Raw genomic sequence first — 19,370 nt, forward strand, 5'->3', positions numbered from 1 at the left:
TCACCTGAGGTCGGGAGTTTGAGACCAGTATGGCCAACATGGAGAAACCCCGCCTCTACTAAAAATACAGAATTAGCTGGGCATGGTGGAGCATGCCTGTAATCCCAGCTACTGGGGAGGCTGAGGCAGGAGAATCGCTTGAACCTGGGAGGCCGTGGTTGCCATGAGCTGAGATGGCACCATTGCACTCCAGCCTGGGCAACAAGACGAAGCTACGCCTCAAAAAAATAAAATAAAATAAAAACTAAAAAATAGTCACCAGGAATGTACACATTTAGATATATGCTCTTCGAATATACATGAAGAGGAAGATAACTAGTTGAACAGATGCATCTTGATTAGCTGCAAAGGTAAAATAAAATCAAAACATTTTTATTTGACGTTTAAGAGGGAAGTGCTGATTGCAACATGTAAAACAAAGGTAATCATTTTTTATTTTCAGAGTTGACAAATATAGACTTGAACAAAACATCGCTAAAAGACATGGAATGTACAATATTTCATTACAAAGATGCCATTTGACATCAGATGTCATTTGAAATTCTTTCGTAGCAAGGAAAGTTTTTAGCATGTATGTGAACAACAAACTAAGACTAAGAAGTTGCTTGTCAAAGAAACAGACATTTGACAAGTGGGCATTCAAATCAAATGAGAACCAGCTAGGTACACGTTTGCATGTGTCTAAAATTATTGAATTATATATGATATTCAGCAGTAAAACAAATGATGGCTAAGTAAACCTATAGCTACAAGACCATATCCCATTGGATAGGATCTATAGTTGGAAAATTTTTTACAAAAAGTTCTACTAGCTTCATGGCATTAGATGCAGTTTTCATTGTACTCACAGATCTGTAGACTGTGTATTTGTGTGTTCACTTGTCCTATTACCACCAGTTTGTAAACAAGATTCGTAATTATTTGCTTTCTATTAACTGACAAAATTTAGATGGACACCTATTTATAAACATATGAAAATTGTGTCAGTGTAGGCTGGGCACGGTGGCTCACACCTGTAATTCTCGCACTTTGGGAGGCCAAGGTGGGTGGATCCCATGAGTTTAGGATTTCAAGACTAGCTTGACCAACATGGTGAAGCCCTGTCTGCCTCTACTAAAAATACAATAATGAGCTGGACATGGTGGCAGGTGCCTGTCATCTCACTATTCAGGAGGCTGAGGCAAGAGAATGTCTTGAACCCAGCAGGCAGAGGATGCAATGAGCCAAGAGAGTGCTATTGCACTCCAACCTTGGGAACAAGAGCAAACCTCCATCACCTACAACAACAACAACAACAGGAGAAAACAAGAAAAAAACAAACAACAAAAAAAAAAAAACAAAGAGAAAAAAAAAAAAAAAAAAACAAGAAAATTGTGCCAGTGATCAGTGTAATGCAATTTTATGGTGTGGCTGTTTTTTCCCGTTAGTTTCAGTCTTTCTTTCTCTCTTTCTCTTTCTTTCTTTTCCTCTTTCTTTTCCTCTTTCTTTCTTTCTTTCTTTCTTTCTTTCTTTCTTTCTTTCTTTCTTTCTTTCTTTCTTTCTTTCTTTTCTTTCCTTCTTTCCTTCCTTCCTTCCTTCCCTCCTTCCTTCCTTCCTTCCTTCCTTCCTTCCTTCCTTCCTTCCTTCCTTGTCTCTCTCTCTTTCTTTCTTTCTCTCTCTGTCTCTCTCTCCCTCTGCCTCCTTTCTTTCTCTCTCTTTTTTTTTACATTGACAGTTTACATTGCATGTTTTCATTGTGTACAAGATGATGTTTGAAGTGTATATAACATGGAATAGTTAAATCCAGAGAATTAACAAATGCATTTTCTCACGTAGTTCTCTCTCTCTCTTTTCTTATTTTTTTTTTTTTTTTTTTTTTTTGGTAAGAGCAAATAACATCCATTCTGTGTACATATTTCAACAATACATGGTCACTAACTGTAGTCAGCCTACTATACAATAGATATCTTTAAATTTATTACTCCTATCTGACTGTAATTATAAATCTTTTGATAAAATTCTCCTCATTCTTTCTTTTCCCATAACCACTCCAGTCTCTGGTAGCCATTGTTTCACTCTGTATATCCGTAGACTCTTTTTTTTTTTTTTCCTTTTAAGCTTTCTCATAAAAGTGAGACTTTTTTTTTTTCACTCAACATAATGTCCTCCAAGTTCATCCCTGTTGCTGTAGATGAGAATTTCATTCTTTTTTATAGCTGAATACTATTCTGTTGTGTATAGGTACCATATTTGCCTTATGTATTCATTCACTGATGGACACTTGAGGTGATTCGTTATCTTGGCTACTGTGAATAATGCTGGAATAAATATGGGAGTGTATATATCTCTTCAACATACTGGATTCAATTTCTTTTGATACATTCTCAAAAGTGGAATTTCTGGATAATGCATTAGTACTAATTTCTAATTTTTGAGGAAGCTCCAAACTGTTCATGGAATAAAATGGGTTTAGTGATGTATAATGAGTGTAATAATTTACATCATCACCCATAGTGTGCAAGGGTTTTCCTTCCTCCATAGTCTTTTGGTTTTTTGTTTCATCTTTTCTTTTTTCTTTTTATTCTTTAAATAATGATGATTCCACTCAGGATGAGGTGAAGTCTCATACTGGTTTGATTTACATGTCTTCTTTTGAAAAAATATCTCTTGAGAAAGGCCTATTAAGAGACCTATTTTTTATACAGAAATTTTTTTTTCTTTCTAATTTTTAAAATTAATTTCTATTTTAGGTTTAGGGCCACCTACGCAGGTTTGTTATATAGGTAGACTCGTGTGAAGAGGGTTTGTTGTACAAATTATTTCATCACGCAGGTATTAAGCCTAGTGTCCATTAGTTGTTTTCACTGATGTTCTCCCTGCTCCCACTCTGTAGCCTCCAATGGGCAACAGTGGGTGTTGTTCCCCTCTATATGTCCCTGTGTAACCATCATTTAGCTCCCAATTATAAGTGAGAACATGTGGTATTTGTTTGTTTGTTTTGAAGAAAGAGGGAGACCCTATCATGTTGTTTTATATTGTTTTATACTCAGTACCTGTTTTAAGAAAAAAACACAGAAGTAAAACCAAAGACAGGCAGCCTGGCATCAGGCCCAAAACCAGGCCGGGGCCTGCCTGGCCTAAACCCAGTAGGTAAAAATCAACTCATAACTTAGAAACCAATATTATTCATAGATTTCAGACATTGTATAGAAGAACACTGTGAAACTCCCTGCCCTGTTCTGTTTCTCTCTGACCACCAGTGCAGGCAGCCCCTGTCTCGTAACCACTGCTTGCTCAAATTAATCATGATGCTTTCATGTGAAATCTTTAGTGTTGTGAACCCTTCAAAGGGACAGAAATTGTGCACTCGGGGAGCTTGGATTTTAAGGCAGTAGCCTTGCTGATGCTCCCAACTGAATAAAGCCCTTCCTTCTACAACTCAGTGTCTGAGAGGTTTTGCCTGTGGCCCCTCCTGCTACATTTCTTGGTTCCCTGATCCACCTGCTCTTTAACAAAAATTATAAAATATTAAAAAGACTCTATAAAATCTTACCTGATGGTCAAACATAAAAAATTAAATATGTCTACAAGGTTTTATTAAAATTAAGATTAATGTTAACACACTAATATAAAGGTAAAATTTAGTTTATCTGGTATAAATATCATATAAAAAGCATTATTAAATATAAAATAGTGTTTAGCTTTTCTTTGGTCTAAAAACTAATAAAAATAAATGCTAAAAGAAACATTCATTTTACTAGAGGATCATAGAAGTTAAAGACTTAAAATAAACTTTGGCAATTAAGACAGCATACCAAGATGCAAATGCCTGGTTAAAATGGATCAAATATTCCATCTGCACGTTAAACAAAAGCAATTGTTATGCTTGTGCACATAGCAGGCCAGAGGCCCTGATTGTCTTCCTTCCACTAAGGTGGTCCTCCAGTCGACCAGGTGTGGGCTGCATGGTAGCTCTTTTCCAGGATTCTACACTCTGGGGTAATAAGTCATGCCAGGCTCTCTCTGCCGTATCCCCAAGTCCCTGAGGGTCAGCCCTCGAGGACCTTCCATCTCCCAACACTAAGTTCACTTCGTGTCTCTCATGGCAGGAAAGAGAATTAGCATTCCTTGGAGACCTGAAGGAATGCAACAAGATTAAGAATTTTCAAGAGTTTATCAATTAGTGAGCCCTTGTTTATCCCTGAGTGGATGTTTAGTGGTATTGTGGTGGACTTTACTGGGCACTCTACCAAATAACTATAGAGTGGCACTTGTGCTTTAGTCAATTTGGCTATCCCTTTCACCCTGGCATTTCATCTACCAGAGAAAATAATAATAATAATAATAATAATAAGACATCATAAAGCGAGAGAAGCTCTTTATAAGTCTTTCAACTCTCACATCTATTTAGATGCAATTGGAGCCCCACAAGAAATACCAGATCAATTCAAAGCTTGAAATGAAATAGTTACAGTATTTAAATCAATATTTTAGTAGATGACAGTCAATAAAAATGTAGATTAAATAAACTACATCTGTTACAACCAATAGCAATGAGCTCCTCATGAGTTAAAAAGAAAACTCATGTTGGCCCCAGCCCTGAGGCTACCTGCACTGACAAAACTTTTTACACTCTGTGTGTCAAAAAAAAAAAAGATGGCAGTTGGAGTTTTAACCAAGACTGTAGGGCCCTGGCCAAGGCCAGTGGCCCATCTCTCAAAACAAATACATGGGATTTCCAAAGGCTGGCCCCCATGTCCACGGGCACTGGCAGCAACGGCCTTGTTAGCACAAGAAGCAGATAAGCTAACTTTTAGACAAAACCTAAATGTAAAGTCTCCCCATGCTGTGGTAATTTTAATAAATACTAAAGGACACCATTAGTTAATAAATGCTGGACTAACTAGATACCAAAGCTTGCTCTGTAAAAAATCCCTGCATAACCATTGAAGTTTGCAACACCCTAAACCTGTCAACTTGCTCCTGGTATTAAAGAGCCCAGTTAAACATAACTGTGTAAAAGTATTGGACACAGTTTATTCTAGTGGACCTAACCTCCAAGACCATCCTTAAACATCTGTAGACTGGGAGTTGTACAGGGATGGAAGCAGCTTCGCTAACCCCTCCAAAGTGACTCTGAAAAAGATGACGAGCCCTTCTCCAGTCATACCCAGAAGCTGACTGGTCCACACATGGCCAAACATGAGCAAACTCATTGTGGGGCTCATTTTCCTTAAAATTTGGATGTGTACAGTAAGGACTTCAACTGACCTTCCTCAGACTGATGACTGTTCCCAGTGTATACATCAAGTACCTAAGGTAGGACAAAAGATTGCTACAGTCCTATTATTTTATGGTTATTATAAGTGAATCAGGACTCTAAAAGAAACTTGTTTGTATAATGCTATTCTATCCAAGGTATGTAGCCCAGGAAATAACCAACTTAATGTGTGTTTTGACTCATTTTAAGCCTACCATGATCACAGTTTTTAAAATAAAATTAAGGACTGGTCCTTTTCTAACTGACACAAGTAAAGTAATAGCTAGAACAGAAGAAAGAGGGGTCCCCAAAAATGTAATCTTAAAATTTGACGCCTGTGCCGCTATTAATAGTAAGCAGCATGGGATGGGATGTGGTTCTCTAGATTGAGAAAAAAGTTACACAGCAGAAAATAAGTGTATCTGTCAATAATCATATTTATGTGAAATGTGTCAATACTGGTCTTGTATCATTTGGGCTACTTAAAATAATAATAATAAAAAAAAAGGTCCTGTTTTGCTCCAAAAAGGAAAAGTCAGCCCCTCCTGCATGAGTGGGAGCTGCAACCCTTTAGAATTGGTAATCACAAACCCCTCAGACCCAAAATGGAATAAAGGAAAATACGTAACCTTAGGCATTGATGAAAAAGGACCAGATCCTAGTGTAAGCATCCTAATGAAAGGAGAGGTTCAAAGACGCTCTCCAGAACCAGTATTTCAGACTTTCTATGATGAATTAAATGTGCCAGTACCTGAGATTCCAGGAAAAACTAAAAATTTTCTTTTGCAATTAGCCGAACATGTAGCCCAGTCTCTAAAAGTCACTTCATGTTATGTTTGTGGAGGAACCGTAACAGGAGATCACTGGCCATGGGAAGCCCGAGAATTAGTTCCTACAGACCCAGTTCCTGATGAGTTCCCAGCCAAAAAGAACCACCCTAACAATTTTTGGGTTCTAAAAACCTCAATTATTAGACAGTATTGCATAGCTAGAGAAGGAAAGGGATTCACTCATCCTGTAGGGCGGCTGACTTGTCTTGGGCAAAAGCTATATAATGGTACCACAAAGACAGTTACACGGTGGAGTTCCAACTACACAGAAAGAAATCCATTCAGTAAACTTCCAAAGTTGCAGACTGTTTGGGCCCACCCAGAATTCCACCAAGACTGGACGGCGGTTATACTGGATACGGGGACACAGAGCTTATGCTAAGCTGCCTGACCAGTAGACAGGTGGTTGTGTTATTGGCATTATTAAACCATCTTTCTTCTTACTGCCTATAAAAACAGGTGAACTTCTGGGCTTCCCTGTCTATGCTTCCTACGAAAAATGAAGCCTAGCTATAGGTAATTAAAAATATGATAAATAACCTCCTAAAAAATTATACAATACTATAGGCCTGCCACTTAGACACAAGATGGCTCATGGGAATACTGGAGCCCCATTTACATGCTCAATTGAATCATACAGTTACAAGCTGTTTTAGAAATTATTACTAATGAAACTGGTCAAGGTTTGACTATTCTGGCCTAGCAATAAACTCAGATAAGAAATGCTATGTATCAAAATAGATTGGCTCTCAACTACTTGCTAGCAGCTGAAAGAGAGGTCTATAAGAACTTTAACCTTACTAATTACTGTCTACACATAGACAATCAAAGGCAGGTAGTTAAAGACATAGTCACATGTGCCCTTACAAATGTAGCACAAATTGGACCCTGAAGCCACATTTAAAAATTAATTCCCAGCACTAGGAGGATTTAAAACTCTTATAATAAAAGTTATAATAATAATAAGAACCTACTGACTGCTCCCTTGTCTGATACCTGTACTTCTCCAAATGATAAAAAGCTTTGTTGCTACTTTAGTTCCCCAAAATGCTTCAGCACAAGTGTACTATATGAATCACTATCAATTTATTGCACAAAAAGACATAAGCAGCAAAAATAAAAGTGAGAACTCCCGCTAATAAAAAGTGACAGTCTCAAAAGGGGGGAATGAGGAAAGAGGGAGACCCTCTTATATTGTTTTATGTTGTTTTATATTCAGTGCCTGTTTTAAGAAAAAAACAAGGAAGTAAAACCAAAGACAGGCAGCCCAGCACCAGGCCCAAAACCAGGCTTGGGACTGCCTGGCCTAAACCCAGTAGGTAAAAATCAATTCATAACTGAGAAACTTATGTTATTCATAGATTCCAGACATTGTATAGAAGAACACTGTGAAACTCCCTGCCCTGTTCTGTTTCTCTCTGACCACTGGTGCATGCAGCCCCTGTCACGTAACCCCTGCGTACTCAAATCAACCATGACGCTTTCATGTGAAATCTTTAGTGTTGTGAGCCTTTAATAGGGACAGAAATTGTGCACTTGGGGAGTTCCGATTTTAACACAGCAGTCTGCGGATGCTCCCAGCTAAATAAAGCCCTTCCTTCTACAACTCTGTGTCTAAGAGGTTTTGTCTGTGGCTCGTCCTGCTACAGTTTTGCTTTTGAATATTTTTTAAGTTCCTTGTATATTTTAATTAACCCCTTGTCTGATGTATAATTTGCAAATATTTGCTCTCATTCTATCATTTTGATTTTTTTTTTCCTTCTGTATGCAAGCTTTCTAGTAGGAAGAAACCTCATTTGTCTGTTTGTGGTTTTGTTGTTTCTGGTTTGAGCTCTTTTCCAAAAATAAGTCCTTGCCCAGACCAAGGACATTAAGTTTGCCCTGTGTTTTATTCTAGCAGTTTCACAGTTTAGGGTTTTTATTACATATTTACTTTTAAACATTTTTAAAATTGTAATTTTACAGATGAGTCACACATATTGCCTAGGGTTAGTGCAGTGGTGTGAGTGTGGCCTGCTACAGCCTTGAACTCCTAGGTTCAAGTGATCCTTCTGACTCAGACCCCCGAGTAGCTGGAACTACAGGTACATGCCACTACACTATGCTTTTTAATGCATTTGAGTTAATTTTTGTATGTGGTAAGAGATAGGGTTCTGATTTTGTTTTTCTGAATGTAGTTCTCTTGTTTTCCCAGCACCACTTATTGAAGAGATTGACATTTCTTCATTTTGTGCTCTTGGCACCTCTGTAAAGTATCAGTCGGCTATCCATGTGTGGAATTATTTCTGCTCACTATGTTCTGTTGCATTGGCTTATAGCATTATGATGCCTCCAGCTCTGGGGTTTCACTCCCCAACCCCACAGCCATCTTCAGATGCTTTAGCTATTCAGGATTTTTTTCTGTTGTGTGGTTTCATATTAATTTTGAACCTTTTTCTATTTCTGTGAAAAATGCCATTGATATTTTGATAGAGATTGCATTGAATCTGTGGTCCTATTTAAGTCCTGTAAACATTTTAACCACATTACTTTTTCCAGTCAATTAACATAGATATCTTTCCATTGATTTACGTTATTTTAATTTTTTATTAATACTTTATAATTTTCAGAATGCAGATTTTTTTCTGCCTCCTTGGTAATATTTACTCAAAAGTTTTTTTTGTTCATTCATTTTTCTCATAGCTGTTGTAAATGGAATTGTTTTCTTGAGTTTTTTTTTTTAGACATTTTGGTATTTGTATATGAAAATGCCACTTAATTTTATATGTTGATTTTGTAAACTGAAACTTTACTGATTTTCTGAATTGGTTCTAACTGCTTTTTAATGGCGTGTTTAGGGATTTCCAGATTATATCATTAGCAAATATGGACAATTTACTTCTTTCCTGCCAATTTGGGTAACTTTTCTTTGTTTCAGTTGCTCTGGCTGAAGACTTTCAGGATTATGTTAATATAAGCAGTTTAAGTGAACTTCTTAATCTCCTTTCAGATCTTCAGAGAAAAGCTTTCAGCTTTGAATTCCCATTGACTCTGATGTTAGCTATGGGTTTGTCATGTAAAGCATTATTTAGTTATTCTTGTTTATGTCATTTGTTGTGTTGAGTTACAATTGTTCTATGAATAATTTGTTAAGAGATTTTATTATAAAAAGATGTTGAATTTTGTCAAATGGCTTTTTTATTTATTGAAATGACCACTTAGATTTTGTTATTTATTTTGCTGATGTAATATATGACATTTAATGATTCTTACATATTAAACCATTCCTGCATCCCTATAATCTCACTTGATCATGGAAAATCATGAATGATTTTCTAAATATGCATAATAATTCCATTTCCAATATTGTGTTGAGGATTTTTACACTATGTTAATCAGGTATATTAGCCTGTAGTTTTCTCTTTGTTGAGTCCCTGTCTGGTTTTGTATTGAGCATAATGCTGGCCCCACAGAATGAACCAGAATAGTTCGTATACTTTCTTTTTTTTTTCTGCTAGGTTAAAAAGAATTGGTAGTAGTTATTTTTAGGGGTAGGTAGAATGCAGTAGTTAATCCATCAGGTCCTGGGCTTTTCTTTAATGGGTTACTTTTTATTTTGGCTTTTTATTTCTCTAATTCGTTGACTTGGTATATTTGATATCTTCTTTTTGATGAAGGCATTTATTGCCATAACTTTCCCTTTAAAACTGCTTTGGTCGTGTGGCCAGGCGTGGTGGCTCACGCCTGTAATCCCAGCACTTTGAGAGGCTGAGGCGGGTGGATCACAAGGTCAGGAGATCAAGACCATCCTGGCTCACACGGTGAAACCCTGCCTCTATTAAAAATACAAAAAATTAGCTGGGCATAGTGGTAGGCGCCTGTAGTCCCAGCTACTCGGGAGACTGAGGCAGGAGAATGGCATGAACCCTGGAGGTAGAACTTGCAGTGAGCTGAGATTGTGCGTCACTGCACTCCAGCCTGGGTGAGAGAGCGAGACTCCATCTAAAAAACAAACAAACAAACAAAAAACAAAACAAAACTGGTTTGGTTGTATCCAGTAGGTTTTGATGTGTTGTGTTTCTATTTTTGTCTCAAGAAATATGGTATTTTCTTTGTAATGTCTTCATTGACTCACTGGTTTTTCAGCAGTATGTTATTTTTCAAATACTTATGAATTAGTGATAACAGAAGAGATACCTTATATGACTTTGATCTCTTCAAATTCATTAAGATGTGTTTTTTGGTCTAATGTATGACATATCCTGGAAAATGTTCCATGTATGCAGTAGAGAAGAATGTATATCTATAACTCTTGGATGCATAGTTCTGTAACTGTTTTGTTCATTTGCCCTGCAGTGCATTTTAATCCAATGTTTACTTACTGATTTTCTGTCTGCATGATCTATTCATTGCTGAAAGTAACGTGCTGAAGTTTTCTATTAGTACCTTATAGATTTTTCTCCCTTTGCATCTATTAATATTTACATTATATATATGCATATATTAAATATATAGGTGTATTCCTGATATGATATTTTCTTTTTTATCCTGCTTAATTCTGTATGCTCTCTTTGTCTTTGATATTTGTTGGTTTGATTATGTTAAGCCATGGGGTATTATTTGGATTTAATCTTATTGGAAGCCTTTACCTGAATATTCATATTTTTATTTAGGTTTGGAAAATTTTTGTTATTATTTCTCTAAATAGATCTTTTACTTTTTTTCTACAATATGCTTTTTTTTTTTTTTTTTTTTTTTTTTTTTGAGTTGGAGTTTTGCTCTTATTGCCCAGGCTGGAGTGCGATGGCGTAATTTTTTGAGTTGGAGTTTTGCTCTTATTGCCCAGGCTGGAGTGCAATGGCGTGATCTTGGCTCAATGCAACCTCCGCGTCCTGGGTTCCAGTGATTGTCCTGCCTCAGCCTCCTGAGTAGCTGGGATTACAGACATCCACCAGCACGCCCAACTAATTTTTATATTTTTAATAGACACAGTTTCACATGTTGGGCAGTCTGCCCTCAAACTCCTGACTACATGTGATCCATCCACCTCCACCTCCCAAATAGCTGCGATGACAGGCATAAGCCACTGTACCCAGCTTTACCTTGACACCAGTGACTAATACATTTGTTCTTTGGATGTTATCCCATAAATCCTATGAACTTTCTAGACTTCTTTTTTTTCTTCTGATTGTATATTTTTAATTGACTTGTCTAAGTTTTTCTGCTTGGCCACTTTGTCAATGATCTCAATTGCTTATTTTTTAAATTTTATTGTGTTTTTGTCTTCAACATTCCTGTTAGTTTTTTCCTCCCATGATTTGAATCTCTTTGTTAAGTTCCTCTGATAAATTTCTGAATTGTTTGTGTTTTCCTTAAGTCCACTACATTGTCTTAAAACAAGTATTTTGAATTTTTTGCCAAGCTATGTGTCCATGCCCATCTCTTTCGGGTCACTCACAACTGGCACCTTATTTTGTCTACTTGGTGCCATGATGTTCTCATCATTGATTCTGATCCTTGTGACTATGCATTGTTGTCTGCACAATGATATGGTGCCTGATTTGGTGTTCACGGTTGGGCTTGGTTTGGAAGCTTCCTTCTACAGTAAGCCTGCCCAGAGATTCAGGGCAAGAAAAAGAAGTAAATTAAGGTCTTTAAGTCTATGATAGCTTCAGCCCTGGTAGAAATAGGGGGAATCTGAATGCCTATACTTTGATGGCTGAAGTAATTTGACCACCAAAGCTGACTCAGTGCCAGGTTGCACCTGTAGCCCATAGTAGAGCACTGGAGGCACTCAAGGCCTGCAGCTACCATAGTCTTCCCTCTGAGGTTTATTGAGGACCTGAGGCCACTGTAGTCAACCAGTAGGAATATTGACTGTAACTTGACTCCATCGTGCTGTCTGCACAGTCTCCCATCTGTTGCCGGGATGGGTCTAGAAGTTTGCCTCTTGATATCATCCTCCCAAAGTGCTGGGGTAAGGGGACAGATAAACAAAAGTCCCAAGTGAAAGTCATGTTTCCTGGGTTCAAATAATCCTCCCACCACAGCCTCCTAAACAGCTGGGACTACAGGCATGTGCCACCATGCCTGGTTAAATTTGTCTGTGTGTGTGTGTGTTTATGTGTGTGTGTTTTGTGGAGACAGGTTTTCACCATGTTGCCCAGGTTGGTCTTGAACTCCTGGGCTCTAGTGATCCATTCATCTCAGCCTCCTAAAGGTCTAAGATTACAGGTATGAGTCACCATACCTGGCCAAATTTTACTTTCTAAAATTTAATTTTTAAGTCATTTATTATATTCAGTCTCATTTCTCAAAAATGCAGTTAAGAATGCTAATGTTTTAGAGTTTCACTTTGAGTATTCTGTAAGGAATAAATGGAGTGTTAATATTCATTTTCTAAATGGTGTCAGAAAGTGAATAATAAATTTAGATGAGGAATGACTATTTTGCTATCTGGCCTCTTCTTGTTTTCTGGCTTAAGTTCATCATGTATGAAGAGTGTTTTTTTGTTTGTGTTTGTTTTTTGAGATGGAGTCTCACTCTGTCACCCAGGCTGGAGTCCAGTGGTGCTATCTTGGTTCACTGCAACCTCCACCTCCCAGGTTCAAGTAATTGCCCTGCCTCAGCCTCTCAAGTAGCTGGGTGTACACCTGGCTAATTTTTTGTATTTTCAGGAGAGGTGGGGTTTCACCATCTTAGCCAGAATGGTCTTGATCTCCTGACCTCGTTATACACCTACCTCAGCCTCCCAAAGTGCTCACAGGTGTGCGCCACCACGCCCAGCCAAAGAGTGTATTTTTTAAACCTGCATGAATATGTAAAATGAGTTTTTACTCTTTCAACTTAATGTAGTACAAAATTGTTTAAACCTATTATTCATCTACTTCATAATTTTGCTTTTCTTCCATGTGCTTATTTGTCTAATTATTAAGAGAACAATGTTGAAATTAATTTTGCTTATGAAAAAGTTTCTCGTAAAATTGCATGGATACACACAAACACACACATGCACACACACACTTCTTAATTTCTGTAAATTTTTATTTTTTCTGCTTCTCTATTACCTTGTATTCAGTCACTCAGCAGAATCTGTCAGCTCCACTTCCAGGATTTACTTTAACTCCACAGCTTATTTTTTCTTTTCTGTTATGACCATAATATAAAACACAATTTATATTACATTAGTCTCTATTTCACAGGCTAACTTCCTACTTGACACTCCTAACTGTTTTTTCAATGTCTAATTCAGGTAATTTTTTTAAATTGACACTGCTTTCTATGTGCTATCACACCTTATAGCATCAGATCTGAATCACATTCTATGTGCTATCACACCTTATAGCATCAGATCTGAATGTCTCTCTCCCATTTCATCTGTGCCAGTCTTCTCTTTGAGGGAATGTGTATATACATGTATAAATGTAGATATGTATGTATCTGCTTATTATTTGTTTTTCCCAGTTGTAATATATATTTTGCATGCATACACTTACTGTATCCCTGAAAATGGAAGATTAACAAATCTTTCTTTTTATAAGTAAATGATTTTCTAAAGGAGGTGGGTGAGGAAGAATATATCTTAAAACGGCAACTTTAAAAGAGAAAGTGGTCATTAGTAATGAAAAATATTCTCTAACATTTTCATGTTTGTCTTTAATAGCATTCCTGATGACATGTTCCCTGTTATCAGTTACTTATGGGGCCATTCACTGCAATATACTGGCCATCCAGATCAGCAACGATGATACTACTATTAAGCTACAGCCAATAGAATTCATCTGTGTCATGATATGGCGTTTTCTGGAGGTTATCTCACGTGTAGTGACTCTGGCATTTTTTGCTGCATCTCTGAAACTGAAGTGCCTACCCTTTTTCTTAATCATATATTGTGTACCATTGTTGGCACCATGGCTGGAGTTTTGGAAAAGTGGAGCTCATCTTCCTAACAACACAGAAAATAATTCCAATATGGTGGGTACAGTACTGATGCTTATCTTGATCACACTACTCTATGCTGCAATCAACTTCTCCTGCTGGTCAGCAGTGAAACTGCAGTTGTCAGATGAGAAAATAATTGACAGGAGACAGAGGTGGGGCCATAGATTCCTACACTACAGCTTTCAATTTTTAGAAAATGTGATAATGATATTGGTATTTAGGTTCATTGGAGGGAAAACTTTGCTGAATTGTTGTGACTCATTAATTGCCATGCAGCTCATCATAACCTACCTATTGGCCATTGGCTTTATGCTCCTCTTCTATCAGTATTTGTACCCCAGGTGGTCAGCTAAAGTGTTGCCAGGACGTACTGAAAATCAACCAGAAGCACTGTAATATTATGTAAACATCTAGAGAAAACTCAATTAAAAGAATAAAAATAAGCAGCTGAGGAATTACTATCACTCCTGGAGTAGGGCTGAATATTTTTCAATCAAAAGTATGTCATATTCATAAAATATACATACATACTTTCACAGAACAATGAGTAAAGATGCTGAATGTGACTTTATTTAGAGGCTCTTAAAATAAGTTATACACAGAAAAATCTTGGAAGTGGTTTCTAATAAAATTCATTTTTCTCCTGTGAATGTGCGGCAGTAATTTTTGTTTCCTTAGCTATAATTATACAATTCATTAAATAAAACAAAATAAAAAATCCATCTGGATCCAAAAACTGAGCAAGAAAAATAACCATAATGCATTTTTCACCTACTACATTTTTGGAAATTATGCCTTTAACAAGTATTTGTAGCATATACATTATCAGTGAACATTTTTCCTTCAGAAAAAGTGTTTACCACAGGTTTTATTCTGTACTTAAGGAGAACCTGAAAGATCAGTCTTATGAGTCTGCTCTTATTTATATTAATTTAGGATAACTAAGGTATTTCTCATTGAACTTTGACTAACAGAAAGCAACTCATATTAATGAATCTTAAAGCACAAAAATTTTTTCAATTAAAAATAATCATGTTAATAATTTGAAATACTAATTTACATTTCTACCAACAGTGCACAAGGATTCTCTTTGCTCTAAATTCTCAATAGCACTAGTCATCTTTCATCTTTATGGTAATAACTGTTCTAACAGTTTTGAGAAAAGTGTGCCTTGTTGGTTTTAATTTGCATTTCCCTGATATTCGTGGTGAAGCATCATTAAATATACGGTCATTCAAAAATTGCCCAGGCATAGTGCACAACTGTAATTCCAGCTACTAGGGAGGCTGAGGCAAGAGAATTGCTTGCACCTAGTGGGTGGAGGTTTCAGTGAGCCGAGATCGCACCACTGTACTCCAGCCTGGGAGACAAAATGAAACTCTGTCTCTAGAAAAAAAAAAAAAATGAGTAAGGCCGGGTGCAGTGGCTCAGGCCTGTAATCTCAGCACTTTGGGAGGCCGAGATGGGCGGATCATGAGGTCAGGATATGGAGACCATCCTCACTGACATGATGAAACCTCATCTCTACTAAAAACACAATAAAAATTAGCCAGGCATGTTGGCACGCGCCTGTAGTCCCAGCTTCCTAGCAGGCTGAGACAAGAGAATTGCTGGAACCTGGGAGGCAGAGTTTAAGGTGAGGTAAGATCGCACCACTGCACTCCAGCCTGGGCGATAGAATGAGACTCCATCTCTAAATAAATAAATAAATAAATAAATAAATAAATAAATAAATAAAATTAAACATGGTTAAACATAGCCTTGTTGGCCATTTTTATGTCTTTTTTTGAGAAACATAAATTCAGGTCTTTTGCCCATTTTTAATAGGTTTGATTGTCGTTGTTGTTAAGTGGTGTGAGTTTCTTGTATGTATTTGTTATTCACCCTTTATCATACATATGATTTGCAGACACTTTCTCCCAGTGTGGGGGTTTTCTCTTCACCCTCTCTGCCAATTGTTTCCTTTGCTGTGCAGAAACTTTTTAGTTTGATGTGATGCAATCCAATTGCTGTTTTTCTTGTGCTTTTGTAGCCTGCACTTCTGGGTGACAGAAATGAGGTTTCAAAAATAAAATGACATTAAAAATAGAATTACCACATGGTCCAGCTACTCTATTTCTGAATATTTACTCAAATGATACAAATTAGTATTTCAGAGAGATGTTTGCAGACCTATATTCATGTCAGCATTATTCACAATAGCCAAGATAAGGAAACAACTGAAGTGCTCAACAGAGCAACAGATAAAGTGTGTCACATATACACAATGGAATATACTATACAGCCTTTAAAAAAAGGGAGAATATTCTGTTATTTATTTATGATAAAATCAATGGAATTGGAAAATATTATGCTCAGTGAAATAAGATAGGCACAGAAAAACAAATATAGCATGGTCACAATTATATGTAAAATCTAAAAAAGTTGAACTCATAAAAATAGTGAATATGCTGGGTGTGGTGACTCATGCCTGTATCTCCAGTACTTTGGGAGGATGAGGTGGTTGGATCACTTGAGTTCAGGTGTTTGAGGCCACAGTGAGCCATAGTTGTGCCACTGCCCTCCAGCCTGGCCAACACATCAAGATCCTGACTCTTTATACAAATTCACAGAAAGTAGTGAGAGATTGGAGTGTGGGGTCATGATAGGAATACATAGGGAAAGGGATGATATTTGTCAAAGGGTAAAAAATTTCTGTGAGGAAGGAAGAAGTTCTGGTGATCTGGCACAGAATGGTGATCACAATTAAAAAATGTACACATCAAAATTGCTGAAAAAGGCAGACATGGTGCCTCAGGCCTATAATCCCAAGACTTTGGGAAGCCACGACAGGCAGATCACTAGAGGTCAGCAGTTCAAGACCAGCCTGACCAACATGATGAAGCACTGTCTCTACAGAAAATACAAAGAACTAGCTAGGTTTGGAGGCACATACCTATAGTCACAGCTACTCAGGAAGCTGAGGCAGAAGAATCACTTGAACCTGGACAGTGGAGGTTGCAATGAGCCGAGACTGTACCACTGCACTCCAGCCTGGGCAACAAGAGTGCAACTCCTTCTAAAAAAAATGTTGGAAAAGTAGAATTTAAATATTCTCACCACAAAGAAATGATAAGTGTGTGACGTGATGTATATGTTAACTAGCCCAATTTAATTATTTTGCAGTGTATACATGTATTATAAAATCACTTTGTGTCCCATAAATGTTTACAATTGTTAATTTAAAATAAAATTTCTAAAAGAATGAATTAAAGTTAAACTTGGCTTGATACACATAGACAGTAATATAGGCCTATGTGTCCTTCCATTTCTACTATTTTGCTTCCATTATTTCTTGGGGAAACGATCCCCATGAGAAATGATGAAGAATACTAAAGCTTAATATTATATAATTCTGATTATTTTGTTGTTTTTGTTTTTCCTCCTACTTTTTTCTACCAAAGCAATGTAGACAATTTTCTTATTCATATTTCCTTTTATGTTTTTTTTTTCCTGATGAGAAATCACCACCGAAAATTAAGCTTATGTGGATTTGTGTAATCTTTTCTGCTCCTACCTATAACCATCTTTACCTTTGCTTTAGATTTCACAGCTTCTTGAAATACCTATTTATTTATTATTTATTGTCTCCTTGTATCATTATTTTTTTTCTTTCTTTCTTTCTTTTTTTTTTTTTTTTTTGAGAAGGAGTTTCACTCTCAATGTCCTGGCTGGAATGCAAGGGCGTGATCTAGGCTCAATGCAGCCTCTGCCTCCCAGCTTCCTGGGTTTAAGTGATTCTCCTGCCTCAGCCTCCCAAGTAGCTGGGATTGCAGGCATGTGACACCATGCCCGGCTAAGTTTTTGTATTTTTAGTGGAGACAGGGTTTCACCCTGTTAGCCAGGATGGCCCTTGTCCTTGTGATCCACCCACTTCGGCCTCCCAAAGGGCTGGGACCACTGTGACCAGACAACTATTTGTTATTACATGAAAGAGAGAATGGCTCTCATAGTAATGATGGAAGCAGCCTTGGATGAAATCTTACTAAACAGGCTGAATGCCGCCTTAACATTAAAAAGCAAGGTAAATTTAAGCAAGTTTATATTTTATGCTCTCATTACATTTAATTGGGTTAAAAGTTAAGGGGTATAAGGCAGAGAAAGAAACCTCAGACTTGACTCTTGGAGCTCTGGAGTCTAATAACATAACTCAGGGGAGTGGTTAAGGAAGACCTTATCCCTGAGTTTGGGAAGACAGTATGTCTTTTTTTCTTCTTTTCCTTCTTTCTTTTTTTCTGAGACAGACTCTCCCTCTGTCACCCAGGCTGGAGTGCACTGGTACGATCTCTGCTTACTGCAACCTCTGCCTCCTGGTTTCAAGTGATTCTCCTGCCTCAGCCTCCCAAATAACTGGACTACAGGTGTGTGCCACCACGTCTGGCTAATTTTTTGTATTTTTAGTCGAGATGGGGTTTCACTGCATTAGCCAGGATGGTCTCGGTCTCCTTAACTCATGATCCACCCGCCTCGGCCTCCCAAAGTGTGGGGATTACAGGCGTAAGCCACCACGCCCAGCCAGTATGTGGTATTTTAACTGTCCATCATTACCCACTCCATGGCTTCATGGCAACAGTGAAGAAAATTAAGTTCTAGGTGCAGCTTTTGATGCATGTGGGAAAAATATGGAGCTTATCTCAAATAATTGTGGTTGTCATGGTGAAACACTGTCTCTACTGAAAATACAATAATTAGCTGGGCCTGGCAGAAGAAGCATGTAGTCCCACTACTCAGGAGACTGAGGCAGGAGAATCACTTGAATCTGGGAGGTGGAGGTTCCGTTGAACTGAGATTCTCTCACTGCACTCTAGCCTGTGCAACAGAGCGAGACTCTGTCTCAAATAATAATAATAATAGTAATAATAATAGTGGTTTTATGATTTGAACTCTCTGAAGTTCTCTTGAAGATTATTAGCTGAGTCTTTAGCCCACCTCATAGCTTTCTTGGTGTCAGAAGTCAACTCCCAAGAGGCATTTGTGGAAGGGAAGTATACTAGTGAGCCACCTGGCAGTCAAGTCAAGCAGTACACAAAGAACATTTAGAAGGTAGAGGCTGGGGAAGCTGTGGAAATTCAGCTTTGAAAAACTCTCACAGTTTGTTGTTGTTTGCTTTGCTTTTGTTTTTAAATAGACAGTCTTGCCTTGTGGCCCAGGTTGGAGTCATGTGGCATGATCATGGCTCACTGCAGCCTCAACCTCCCTAGGCTCAAGTGATCCCACCTCAGTTTCCTCAAGAGCTCAACCTCTCTGGATTCCATGATCCTCCCACCTCAGCCTCCCACAGTGCAGGCATGGGTCACCACACACAGCTTATTTTTGAATTTTTTATAGAGACGAGATCTTGC

General features: G+C 37.6%; 1 protein-coding gene across 2 annotated transcripts in view; it reads left to right on the forward strand.

Annotated features, from left to right (window-relative positions):
* The window catches only part of XKR3 (XK related 3), a 44,382-nt gene extending 29,743 nt beyond the window's left edge, over positions 1–14,639 (forward strand). For both annotated transcript variants that reach the window (XM_050777896.1, XM_050777895.1), the window contains exon 4: positions 13,712–14,639. In XM_050777896.1, the coding sequence (XP_050633853.1) occupies positions 13,712–14,385 (674 nt within the window). In that variant the 3' untranslated portion in view covers positions 14,386–14,639. The remainder of the gene's footprint in view (positions 1–13,711) is intronic.
* The last annotated feature ends 4,731 nt before the right edge of the window (positions 14,640–19,370 follow it).

The sequence above is a fragment of the Macaca thibetana genome, chromosome Y, assembly GCF_024542745.1.
Source record: "Macaca thibetana thibetana isolate TM-01 chromosome Y, ASM2454274v1, whole genome shotgun sequence".
Lineage (NCBI taxonomy): Eukaryota > Metazoa > Chordata > Mammalia > Primates > Cercopithecidae > Macaca > Macaca thibetana.